Genomic DNA, 13857 nt, shown 5'->3' on the forward strand with positions numbered 1-13857 from the left:
CTGGTGTGTTCCCCATTCTGCCTCTTTTCTGAATCATACTTACATGCCACCACCTTCCCTCCCCTCCCTCCCCACCCAGACACCCTTCCAGCTTATTCATCCATCTCACTGTATGATGTGGTAATATATATCCGCCTTCTGCGCATGGTGAGATGACTGATTAGGGTGAGGAGTGAACATGGTTTCTCAGGAACTGCGTAAAAAGTATTATTCAGCATGCCACGAATTTAGAATTTGGTAAATGAAATGTTAATATGCAAAGTTAGACTGCTGTCAGATTTACATTTTGCTATTCAAACTGAATATTGCTACTGATGTTGCTACTGTCCATCTTGAAATATGTGTTTGTGCTGGCGTACCAACTCATTAGCTTATACCATTTTTTGTATTCCATTGTTGCAGTAAAAAGTGAAAGAATTAGGAAACTCACTCACTTTTGTTTGATTATTTCTTTATTTTTATAGCAAATAAAGAGAAACACTTTCCTAACAAGTTTTTCCATTGAAAAAAAAGAAAACAGAAACAGAATCCAATAACGTCACGGTATCTTTCAGAAACTCACAGTCATGATTCAGGTTCAGAGTTAGCAGATGGGTCTGACAGGGAGCGTATGGCTGCCATGAATAATGCAGACCAAAATTAGATTGGATTGGCATTGTGTCGAACAGATGGCTGAGTAAACACCCATACCATTACATACAAACACATACTGGAGATAGAGAGGTGCAGCTTCAACATGAGTGAGAAGTTTCAGTGTGTAAATGTCATGATCTGTGGGAGCTTAAAATATAGATATATAATAAAATATAGATATATATCAGTGAAATCAGATCACATTCTTGGATTTAGCAAATCCACAACAGATTAATAAAACTGGTGCAACCTGTCATGAACTTATAAAACTCTACAGATGTGAATCTTTGAGACCTGTAACTCCAGCTGTGCACCAAAGACTTTTCATCCTGCTTAGAAAAAAGGACAGACATTGTTTTAGGACACATTCACACTCACTAACACATGGAGACCAACGGCAGGCCTATGTGTAATGAAACAGGAACTTCCTAGACAACAACCTGAGGTGTTAAACAACACACAGGGATGTGTAGCACTCAACTCTTCTGTTACTTTATACCCTGTTCTGTGTCAGTTTGCACTTCCACACTAACAGCCTCTTAAACTCTGCCAGTTACACACACATACAGCACTCGTTCTACTAAGAGATTATGGAACTGGTCTCTTCAAGACTTTGGTCTTTTAGTCTACAATAGGTAACTTGCACTCACACAGCAAAAACTAAAACACACACACAAAAAGTCTGAATCTGGAGCAGTCTTCAATGAGTTTTTTTTCTAGTGAACATCTATTTCCCTGCTTATGTTGAAGGGTATCTCTGATATTTTTTTTGATTCTCTTTTCAGGGTGGAACAAAATTTTTTCAATTGTCTGAGAGTGGAAGAGACAAGAATGGAAAACATGAAGGGCAAAAATGAATTTCCACATACAATTTGTTTGCCTTCCATTGACAGTCTAAGCATCTCCTCTATCACCACAAACATTTTTTACCAAAGTGTACTAAAAGAAAGTACAAATCCAGCTAGTCTAAAAATACAGTGTGCAGTGGGTGTATGTACAGTGATGTATGTGGTATGTACAGGTGCTGATGGTGATCATTTGCTGGCATCTCTTGGATCACACAATATTTTGAATCTGAAGGGCAGAGAATTGTCACTCTTGGCTGCAGATCTAATCATCATCCTTCTGTGCCTTTAGGTGAACATTTAAAACTATTTTCTCCTCCCACATTTCTCTTTGTCTGTGTTCATCCTCATCTTTCTCATACTTCAGATAGTGCTAAATAATCCTCCATAGATCACCAGTTTTATTCATGATGATGAATAAATTATAGCAGGACCATGTCAGTGGTGATTGGATGGTGAGCACTAGTTGGTATAGAAAATAGCTGTAGTTACAACGCCTGCGTTGTTCACAGCTGTGATACTGAAAAAATCACCTGGAAACTCCACCAGCTAACTTGGTAGGTTTCTGCCTTCGTACTGTCATTATCAATGTCAGTTTCCATGATGTGATCCCTGCTTTTTTAAAAGCCTGTACTATCCAGCAGACATTTCAGCATTACAATGTTGTCCTGCTCTACATCAACATAACTGACCAACAGCTCCCTCCTGCCTCACCTGTCTTCTGCATCAGTATCGCACCTCCTGCTTGTCGAGGAGGCAACTGAAAGGAATTAAGATCCAGGTTGTTGTTATAGTTGGAAAGAGCAGGGGGAGAAATCAGAGGAAAAATAGGGGAGGTGGAGAGAAAAGAGTTCAGCTAAAAAGAAAGTGGAGGGAGACTGTGACTATGGAGAAGGAAAGGAGGTGGAGTAGGGATGGGGTGATGGCAGTGGAGGAGGATGAGGGAAAGGCTGGGTTGTCATAGTTTGGAGGACACTCCAGCTCAAAGCACCGGATCGAGGAGTCTTCGTTGCCATAGTTGGCCCAGTACTCTTCTGGGTCGAGCTTGGGTAGTGCTGCCTCGTCTGCTGACAATTCGTACTTGGCGGGGATGGTTTCAACGGGGGTTTTGGGGATGTACTGAGGCTTGACAGGAGAGAAGGGGAAGGCCTTCACTGTCTCTGAGCTCTTCTGGTACGAGGCCTTGGAGGAAGATGCAGGCTTATGCTTGGAGAACCACCAGCGGGTTTTCGTGCTAAAGGTGGTTGTGGTGGTTCCAGCCAGGGATCCAGGGTCAGGCATAGGGCAGAGAGCAAAGTCCAGTTCCCGGAGGAATCTGAGGTCCTGGCCACGACGCTGGGATGGGGAGGAGCACATGAGCTCAGAAGATGAGATGCGGGCCTTGCGGAACCATTCCCAGAGGGGAAGGGCCTCACAGCCACAGGACCAGGGGTTACCATTGAGGCGGAGGAACTGGATGCCCTGGGCATCTTTCATGGCCTGGCCTGGCAGCTCAGCTAGGGAGTTGTTGAACAGATAAAGGATGGTCAGGCGGCCAAGGTCACGAAAAGCCCGGCGGTTCACCTGCCTGATGCGGTTGTCATGGAGAAGGAGGCGGTCCAGGTTGACCAGGCCTCTGAACACATTCTCAGAGAGGGCACGGATACGGTTTCCATGCAGGAAGAGATGTGTGAGGTTGACCAGATCTGAAAACAAGTCATCCTGCAGGAAGTGCAGTTGATTTTCCTGCAGCAAAGTGAAAATACAAGAATATTTAATGTGATGAAACAACATGTGAGCAACAGTAGTTTGCATGAAAAAGATTGCATTTAAGTTGGGCAACCAAAGCTAATTTTTAGATCTGACATGCTGTACAATCTAATGAATCTCAAGTGAGCGATAAATCTAAGCTTGATTGTAAACTCTTAACCGCATGTGTGACACATGAATCTTTTCTTAGGAATCACAAAAGTTTCAGTCAATAGCTACTATTATTACTGATGAAAAAACAAAGAGTTTCTCACTTCCTCTGAAATGACCCTATATGTACACTTGGGGAGGTTCCTACTGGAAAGCACATTTACGGTCAAGAGTCAACATGCATTGTTTGGTGCTTCTTTGAATGTGGGATGTGTTTTCTTTTATTCTTTCAAAAGGCATCTTGGCAGGGACTTATTGTTTGATTGGAACAGTTTGAATCATTGTCAGCTGCCAAAAGCTGACAGTAGCCAAAACAACTGTGGCAAGAAGAAATGCACGTGACATCGCCAAAAGCTAATTTTCACAATATACAGAAATGAACTACTGCCTGAAAAGAAGGAAACCAAATATAAGTTAGAACATATATAGATAATGTGTCAAATATGTAAATTATACAGTATTTCTATACTTTCTACAGTGTTGCATTTGAAGTCATTTCTAAATAAAGCTGAACTTGGTTGAACATTTTTTATGTCCTCTAATAATGTACTAGTTTTGTAGTAATTCTTAATAGGTTTAACTGCAGAATGAGTTGTGTGTCTGTATGTCCTTCAGGTGAAATGTTGCATGTCTGTTCATTAGTATTTAGTCATTTGGCTGTAGATATGTTTAAATAGTTAAGCTTGTCATGACTTCTTGGTCTCCTTTTACATTTTACAGTATATTGCAACTTGTTCCCTGAGTTTTGCTAGATTTTGTCTCATCTAGAAAGAGAAAGCTTGCAGCTAGAAAGGCTACTGAGAAGAAATGTGTGGGCACAGGCTCTTTTTAATGTTTTATACACTCACTTATATATGCATGGAGGATTTGGCAACCACTCACTATGCCAACACTGATCAGTCTGTGCAGTTAGTACACAGTTGACAGAAGTCTCTTGAGCTTTCTTCGCAATATGATGGTAAGACAAATTTCAAGTTTGTTTATCCACTGCTGAATAGTGGTAACGTTTTTTTTTTTTGTTTTTTTGCAGAAGTGCATTTTGTGTGTTACTTTGGTTCTAAATCTTCCGTGTGCTGTGAGTGCTACTCACTGACCCTGCTTCTAAGTAATCCTTCAACATGTGCAGTATGAAAGCATCAGTGTGGGTGTGCAGCCTACATGTGGGCAACTGTAACGTGACGGATGTGTCCATAAATCAGTTCTGCAGAAAAAGTGTGTGCTCCTGCATACATCGTGTGTTAACACCCATGCATCACTATCCAACATCTATCTATGCATGCAGCAAATGTTTTTAGGCGTGTGTGTGGATGTTGTCTTTACCTGCAGGTAGAGAAATTGCAGGCTGTACAGCTTGTGGAAGAGGTCATGGGGGAGAGCAGCCAGCTTGCAGCGATGCATGTGCAGGCTCTGCAGCTTCTCCAAGCCCCTGAAGGCACCACCTTCCAGGCGCCGCAGCGAGGGGTTGTCGCCCAGATCAAGCTCCTCCAGCACCCTAAGGTTACTGAAGGCTCCAGCCTCAATCCATGTAATGTTGTTGCCATATAGCCAAAGCACCTGCAGAGCAATTCAACAACACAGCAATGCAGAAAAGTGATGAGATTAGATGGGAGAAATAAATAAACAAAATGAGTCTCCAAATTGTGTTAGTAATCTGAACAGAGGCAAAAACACAAACACTGCCATTCTCACCTGTGTCTCGAAGCCAAAAGAATCTGCGCGAAGCTCTGTGATGCGGTTGTTCTGCAGGAAAACACGTTGCGAGTCATAGGGCACACCGGCCGGGACTATGGTGAGGTTCTGCGACTGGCAGCTGACCGTCATGGGCGTAGGGTAACACACACACAGCCTAGGGCATGGAGCCACCCCGCCCGGCTTCACCACCACCAGCCACAGAATCAGCCAGAGGGATAGTCCACCTGGAGGGAGGGAAGGAAATACAAAGATGATTATTATTTTCCAGAGAAGAAAAATACCTCATTTTAAGGATCAGCAACAACTTGTCCTTGTTGCAGTAGATAATCCCTGTTTGAAAAACAAGCACATTCTGTGTGTGACAGACAAAGAGAGGCTGATTTCAGCTTTAGAGAATAGCCTTTTTTCTGCCTGTCTGTCAAACCCATTGCTGTTGTCAGTGATTCTTTTTAACACTGCTGTGCTCTCACCCATGACTTGTTGATGACTCCCAGAACGTTGAGCTTCATATATAATTCACCAGATTACATTACAAAAATCATTCACCCATCCATATCCACCAGATCACTTTACATTGGTATCAGTAGCGGATGTGACGTGGTTACATGATTCGGTGTTTTAGCAATTTAGAAAAGAAAATCAAGTCAAATCAACATTATAGATATTCTGAGACAAAAATGTGAATCACACGTGGCTCACTGCATTACATTAACCTGGTTTTCTAGTTCTCAGGGTATTTGCACCAAAAGGAATGCTTCCGCCGAGAGGTTTACCACCCAGAGCACGCGTAAAACCAGTAACCAGACCTGGATCAGTTTCTGTTCTTATCAATAATTTCGCAGCTTCTTGGCACAGCTCGGATATCGTTGCACAAAAGTGGCCACCACGGGAAAAGTACATGCATTAAATAGTCATGAAGTTCCTATTCATCTCATGTGCGCAAGATTTTCCAGCGTCTCACCCCTTGACCTCCTAACAAGTTGGGCTATTAGTTGCGCTGGACGCCGGAGAACAGCCAGAGCTGAGACTTGTGAGTTAAATAAGACATCTTTCTTGAGTCTTATTTGCCCACAAAGACCATGTGAGATAAAAATAAAGTTAAGAAACGTGTGCGTAAAAGTCATGCTCACATCTCTTCGTGCGTAAAAGTGAGATGGAGAGATTGGATAGGCTATTTCTAAAATTTTGCAACAGACCCAAAGTATCTAAGCTAGTTTTGATCATGTTTTGTAAATAACTGTTCATGTTGATTATTATACCCTGTAAATTCAGATTTGAATTATGTCTGATCGAGAATTTTTAGTGTAAAATCTTTGCGCAAATATATCCAAAAAGTGCGTATGCTTAGCATTCTTCGAAACTCCTGACATGCAGAACTGTCATGCATAATTTGAATGTAAATGGATGTTGAACAGTGCATAAAACTCGGTTAGCAATTTCAAATATAAACAAACTGTGCTCAAAACCGTAATGAAGTTGTTACATTCAGCTTATTTACACACAATCACACACATAAGACTGCTGTAACACATAAAAACATGACAATGTTTCTCAAATTCCAAAAGGAGATTGTCCGAAACTGATTTGCTTAAATCTTAGGTAACTGTACATCAATAAGTTACAAGTAGACAAGCAAACTGAAATCACATAAATGCATGCGTAAAATCATGATTCTGCATTCAATCTGCAGGTGCAAAATGATGGGATACTTACTCTTAAAGTTGCGGGCACTGGAGCCCCTCATGGACCAACGAGTCTCCATCTCGAACCAAAGCCGAAAGCGAGTTAGCCTGCGCGGCGTGGAAGTGCCTGCTTGCTGCTATCTCTGCTGAGGTTCAGCTCTGGTGACCGAGTCGCTGCGGCTTCAGGCAGTGACGTTCTGGAGTCCCGGGAAGCTGTTTATACCCGCGGCCGGTCTTCGCCCACTACTGTGGGCAGCGGAGGATCCTCTCTACGTCAGCCCGGGAGGAGGAGTGAGAGCCACCGGAGGAAGAGACAAGAAAGGAAGCGACAAGGCTGGTTTTGTCATTGTCTTCAAGGTGGTTACGCACCACTGTCTGTCAAAAAGATGATTACTTCTAAATTTCCTATTATGCTGTGCTCATTAAAAGCACCAAGAGGCACAGTCTATTACATTTTTGTAAATGTTTAACATTTTTATGAACATGAGGAAAGCATATTTTATTTTGCCATTGTTTTAAGACCTTGCAGTAACTCATCTATTAATCATTTAAGACAAATTACGGTGTGGGAGGGATACTGTTGATGAAACATGGAGGTGGGATGGAGGTTTTGTGGTGACACCAAACTAACGGAAACATGTTTTTTTTGCATGACTACTGCCTTCAAAAAGGGTTTGTGTTAGTGTGGTTCCACCATGGCACATGTGCTCACATGGGGATTGGAGGAGGACAGGAGGTGGGAAAGCTCATTTGGCATTAAAGTCGAAATACCATTCTTCTTTTTCAGTGTAGGCCAGTTTGGAAAGAAGCCGAGAGCCGCCTACAATTCAGAACAGCAGATGAACATGAAAGAGAAACCCAGTGGTGGAGCGAAATGATCTAAGGCAGCATATGGACTGGTTACACTTGTGCGAAGAAGAGAGGTGATATACTACTGACATACAACACATCGAGTTACATTTCTCACCAAACAAATCCTCTCTGTAGTGCCATATTATTAAACCAATACCATCCAACATGATGTTTTTGATACTCTAATGGACAGAAGTGGCCTTTCTTATTGTGTAGATGTGAATGAAGATAGGGTCAAACACCAGTGATGCTGGTAGTATCAGTGAAAGACACGACTGTCTATCGGTCTCAATAAGTCACAGCTTCGAGCCAATTGAGCTATATGCAAATAACGATTTGTTGGAGAATGTGTGGTGCAGTGTGCGGGCGAGATGTGGGATGGAATGGGACATGGAGAACTTGTGCATGTGAAATAATTGGTGTCAGGGCAGGGGTGGGCTGGGTTTACTCACTAATGAGTCCTCTGTTCATGTCACGGGTCAAGACCAGGTCCACAATGATGCACATCATCTGTTCCCAAGTGGACACACACTCACCCAAAACCTGCTCCTTGGAAGGTCATCTGTAACTCCAAGCTGTGAGCGCCTGCTTACAGAAGTTGCGTGTTTGGAATCACGCTTGGATGCAAACAGCTCATTAGTAACCTCTGCGGGGTCCGCGATACTGATAAGGTCGTGTGTGTGTTCACATGTAATGCATTCACAATATTCTTGGCCGCAGGGCAACAGAGGGCGGCAGCCTGCTCGCCAACAAGTCTCCATCTTCAGTGAGATTGTGTGTGTGTGTATGTGTTTGTACTTAAGTAAAAGAAATTGGGGACTTTAATCAGCACGCATACTGGTAAAAAGGGGACGCTGTTGCCTTTGAGGACCAAGACCACAGTCCCCAATTTGATTTCATTTTAACTCTGTTTCTAAAGGATTTTGGTCTTAAAATGCATATTGTCGCTAACAGTGACATTTTCCAAACCTTGTGTGTGTGTGATTTAGTACTTATCAAGTATCTGACTGACACTTTGGATGCATTCATCCTGTTTTCAATAATGTCTTTGTACTGGTACTCACACTCAAACCTGTGTGTGTGTGTGTTTGTGCGACGCCACAGTTGTGACCCATCCACTTGCCCCAAAACATAAAACATATAACGTTATATAACAACATACACACATATGCATCACCACTCCCAGATCCCCTCCCATACATCCTCGCACTTGCCTGCTGTGTCGAAGTGATTCACGGGGACACTGGCATTCGAACTGGTGTAAACACAGCATGTTCATCTGTCCTAATCCTAAAAAAAAAAAAAAAAAAAAAGTGTTGCTGAGTCCTTCCATGACACCCACTCACACACATGAACATACACTCACATACAGTGTTGATGACCTTGTGTCTGTGTGTGTGTTGATATAGAATCTCTCAGAACAATGTGTTTTTAATAGACTCATTTTGTTCTAAACTTCACTCTCTCAAAGTTTCCCAATTTTTCTTTATACTTTCATGTATTGCTCAAGTTTGGGGGGTCTTAGTTTGCCATCAGTAGATCTAGGTCACCAGCATTCACTTTGATGTGGTACAGGGCTATACAGCACACATACAGTTCAAGGTTATCCAACACTCTTTAAAAAGCCAGCAGTCATCTTACATCCAAGCCATTAAATGCAGTGAGAAGTTGATAGAAACGCATGAATCAGACAAGATGTGGGTGTCATTTGAGACAGTGAAGGTCCGACTGGACTTTGTTCACAAGACAGTGAATCATTTGATATTTAGTTAGAGTGTCAAAAGAGAATGTGGAAAGTTCATATTTGCCACCATTCTAATTATATATGCCTGACTTTTTAGTTCATTAAATATTTAAAGATTATTGGTCACTGAAGGTCAAAATCACAAATCTGAAACTGTATTTTATATAATTTTAAAAAAAACGTGCAGTTAAAATAAGACAAACATACACTGTAGATGTGCAACAGATGTGAAAAGAATATCAAAAAAGGCATGCTATGTGACTTAAAGTAATTGTGAGTAAATGTGATTGGTAAACATTTATCTTATAGGCCAAAATGACTTATTCATCTCTGGGGGGTTTTTCAATCTGCACAACATACATTGCCTAGAGTATGAGACAACGCTAGGCCACATTGCCTTAAAAATCCCTTTAGTGAGGTAAAACAAGGAAAAACAACTATTATTATTACCAGGCTGCTTTACTGACCTCCACTCTTCTGTAAAGTCTTTTCAAAAGGCTTTTTTTTAAATGTGTCTTGAAGAATTTGCTTCCATTCAATGACAAAGGGATTAGTGAGGTGCACACAGATGTTGGTTGATAATGTTCTACTTGCAGTTATTGTCCCCAGGCTGCTAGATTGGGTTGAGAGCAAAGCTCTGTGACTTTCAATAAAGTTGTTCACCACACTGTATGAATAACTTATTCATGGAGCTATCTTTTTGCATGTAGAATTTGTTATTCAAGACATTTTGACTTGTCATAGTAGGAAAAGCACAATATTATTGTTAACACATGACAGCCAGGCAGTGAGACAGCATGAAAAACACCAGGAACCCGAAACTAGTAGCAGCTAAATAGAATTCAGCCAATGTTATGTTATATCAAAAATGCCTATTGTCTAAAATATAATTAGAAACATTAAGATTAGTAATTGGGAATAAGTATTTGTGGAAAAAATACTCAGGTCCTTAAAGTTCAAGTATTTCTGCATTATTATTACTCCGCCAAGGAACAGCGGAATTATGTGACAACCGGCCTACGTTTGCTTGTCTGTTTTGCTGTCCATCTGTTTGTCTGTCTGTCTGTTAGCAACATTACTCAAAATGGACTAATGGATTTGGATGAACTTTTCAGCGAAGATCAGAAATGACACAAAGGCCAACTGATTAGATTTTGGTAGTGATGCGGCTTAAAGTCTGGATCTACGGATTTGTTAAAGATTTCTGTATCATTGCGAGATAGCGGCATGGCATCACTGTAACTATGACAACAGGTGAACACTATGTTTGTTATGGTACGGGGGATTGGGGTTGAATCCAAAGTGAGAGCACACAGACTGTTGGCTGAGACAGGTGAGGATTAAATAGGTTTATTACAATAATAACAACTAAACAAACAGAACTGGGCGGGCGCATAATCAAAACAGGTCTTAACTCACAGGCTCCTGGGGATCGGCAGTCAGGGAGGCATACGTTGGCATTGACGGCAATCAGTGGAGAGTGAGGAGAGCGGCCAGAGTGGAGAACCAGGGATCCAGCCAGGGATCCAGCAAGCAACCAGGTCAAGTGGAGCAGTCAGGGGGTCCAGGTCCTCCTGGGAAGGAGGGGTCCAGGTTCCCAGCAAGCGGATGGGTCAGAAACCAACTGGGGGTCCATGTCTTTTATCTGGAGGACTGTAGCGCTGTGGTTGGTAGGACTGCAGACAGAACAGAACAGAAATTAGAACAGCATTCTACAGTACCTACATTTACTTACAAGGACCTGTTCACTGACTGCAGTAGCTGAGCTTAGGATCTGGTGCTGAGTGGAGTGCAGAACCTGATTTTATTGCAGAGCTGATGATGTGTCAGGTGTGCCTATCCACAGCTGAATGGAGTTCCTGGTGATTTGATTGCTTAGTAGTTGCAGCTGCGGGAGAGCGGCACAGACAGGAGGATGAGCAGAGCGGTGAAGGGAGTGAGCCCACAGAAATGGGGGCCAGGCAGGGGCCCTGACAACATCAGCTGCCTGTTGCTGATCACATGATTTTGATCCTACTACAAATCGACCGCTGCGGACTTATCAGGATTTATCCGATCTGAAATGATACAAGGAACAATTGATTAAATTGCGGGGGTGTTTCTGAGTCCCATCAATTCCCACCACCTGCTACATATTTAGGTCACACGATTCGGTATCCATACATAACGTACACATGCATAGCACACGCCTGTGATCAGTGCAAGGTCATTTTTTTTGTGGGTATGTCTGTATTGAATGAACACACTCTATAGTGCCATGATTACTGCCACAAATTTTTTTAAGATTTCAGCCTTGGGAAAGGATACGATGACTAAGCAGCCTTGGCGGAGTACTGGGCCCTCTGAGTGCTTTTCTTGTTGCTGATGTTGTCAAGTGTAGTTTATAGCATTTTATTAAACTTCATGTTTCATCTGTACAACTGTGATCTGAAAAGTAACTATAGGTCTGTAATACAGGTTGTGGAGCACAATATATTCCAGTTAATATATTCAAGGGAGTTTACAATTTGGATACTCAAGTAAAGTCCACTTAGTTTTAAATACAAATAAAACTAAATACATGGTTTTCAACAGAAATCCACCACTGGCTGAGCGTCCACTTAAAATTTTCTCTTTGGATGGCTCTGAGATTGAGTTTGTCAAAAGCTATAAATATCTTGATATCTCGCTTGACAGCAAACTCTAATTTGAAACGCATATAAATGTGCTGTTCACAAAGGCCAAATCTCGTATTGGTTTTCTTTACTGTAACAACCCTCTTTTACACATTCTGCAAAACAGCTTCTGGTTAAAATGACGGCATTCCCAGTTGTGGATTATTGTGATGTAGCCTACAGGTCTGCCTCAAAAACTCTCCTTCACAAACTGGACATTGTTTACCACGCTGCTGTCCGATTCGTGACTGGAGCTCCATTTAACACTCACCACTGCTGTTTGTATTCTCTGTTGAACTGGCCTTCACTCCACTCTGGCAGACAAACTCACCGGTTTCTGTTCATTTACAAAACTCTCATTGTGCGAAACTCCGTCCTATCTGTATGCCCTTCTTAATATTCACAACACAAATCACAGTCTGCGCTCTAGTAGCTTCATATACTCCACCCAAAGCCCATGCTTCCTTTGGTCCCTCCTCTTTTCAGTTTTCTACTGCAGACCTTAAAGCTTAGCTCATTCATTCCCCTCTCCTCATTTAGAAATTCAGTTCAACCAATAGTACAAAACCATTGTACTTGCTTCTAGACATTTACCTGTTATGTGTCACCATTTATAATTGTATTGTCTATTTTTTGTTGTTGTTTTTGGAGCTGTTTTTGTTTTTCTTTCTCTTTATGTCCTCACTGTTTTGTATCTAGCTTTCATGCTGCCTCTTGGCCAAGTTGTAAATGAGAACTGATTGTCAGTTGACCGACCTGGTTAAATAAAGGTTAAATAGAAATAAAATAACAAATCACGTAGAAGTGCCTCAGTATTGTAGTGCAGTATTATTGTAGCTTTTTTTTATGTAGTTCTTCTTGTTGTTCTCCTCTTCCTTCTGCTTCTTGTACATAATCTTCTTTTTGTAGTTTTTCTTCCTTTATTTCTTCTCCTTTTTTGTACTTCATCCTCTTCCTACTCTTGTTCATTTTCCACTTTTCATTCTTCTTCTTGTAGCTCTTTTTGTTCTGCTTCTTGTTCTTGTACTCTGTGTTACAGTTCTTATTCTTTTATTTCTTGGTACAGGCAGTTTTTTCTTGCTCTATTTGTAGTACTTCCTCCTCTTCTTCTGGTCATTTTTCTATTTCTTGTAGCTCTTGCTTTTCTTCTTCTTGTACTTCATCTTGCAATTTTTTCTTTTATTATTGTCAGTCTTCCTTTGTACTTTGTCTTCATGTAGTTCTTACTCTTCGGCTTGTAATTCTTCTTCTTCTTTTGTAGTTTTTAATGTACTAGATATTCGTCTTCTAGCTCTTCTGCCTTTTGTCATTGTTCTTATTATCGTAGTTCCTTTTTCTTCTTTTTCTTGTACTTTTTTTTTACAGTTCTTGTTCTTCTACTATTTCATCTTCTGCTTCTTCCTCTTCTTCTTTTACTTCTTCTTGTGGTTCTTACAGTTCCTCTTCTACTTTATCTTGTACTTCTTTCTCTTCTTCTTTTACTTCTTTCTCTTGTAGTTCTCCTTCTCGCTTTCTTCTCTATCTAGTTATTGTCCTTTTGTAGTTCTTGCTGTTATTATAGTTGTTTTAGATTATTACACTTTTGTTTTTGTGTGGCATCAGTCAATATAACACACACAATTTTCTTGGCACAGTTTGAGTAAGCCTGTTAAATCTGTGTGTCATAAAGACATCCTCGGTCTCTGAAACACATTCAGCCTGATTAAAAACATATATTCCCAACACATAACAAGCCACCTCATTAACAGACTGGCTTATTTTTATCTTTCCCTCCCGCCTGCACTCCTATTTATGTCATACATTTATGCAAGTCTGTATTTTTAAATGGACAAGATACTGAAGCTGTGACCATTGAT

At 41.2% G+C, this 13857-nt stretch overlaps 1 protein-coding gene across 2 annotated transcripts; it reads right to left on the reverse strand.

The window, feature by feature from the left end:
• Positions 1 to 430: 430 nt before the first annotated feature.
• rtn4rl2b (reticulon 4 receptor-like 2b) lies at positions 431 to 13805 on the reverse strand. 2 transcript variants are annotated; one of them, XM_055016771.1, is made up of 7 exons: positions 12273 to 13805; positions 11146 to 11404; positions 10767 to 11023; positions 6783 to 8893; positions 5067 to 5293; positions 4698 to 4931; positions 431 to 3203 (listed from the first exon to the last, which is right to left on the reverse strand). In XM_055016771.1, the coding sequence occupies exons 4-7, from the start codon at positions 6829 to 6831 to the stop codon at positions 2331 to 2333; spliced, it is 1383 nt and encodes a 460-aa protein (XP_054872746.1). In that variant the 5' UTR covers positions 6832 to 8893; positions 10767 to 11023; positions 11146 to 11404; positions 12273 to 13805; the 3' UTR covers positions 431 to 2330. The 2 variants fall into 2 exon arrangements, with proteins under 2 accessions (XP_054872746.1, XP_054872747.1); XM_055016772.1 differs by lacking the exons at positions 11146 to 11404; positions 12273 to 13805 and having other exon boundaries at positions 10767 to 11093.
• Between the last annotated feature and the right edge of the window lie 52 nt (positions 13806 to 13857).

Source organism: Amphiprion ocellaris, chromosome 13 (genome assembly GCF_022539595.1).
Source record: "Amphiprion ocellaris isolate individual 3 ecotype Okinawa chromosome 13, ASM2253959v1, whole genome shotgun sequence".
Classification (NCBI taxonomy): Eukaryota; Metazoa; Chordata; class Actinopteri; family Pomacentridae; genus Amphiprion; species Amphiprion ocellaris.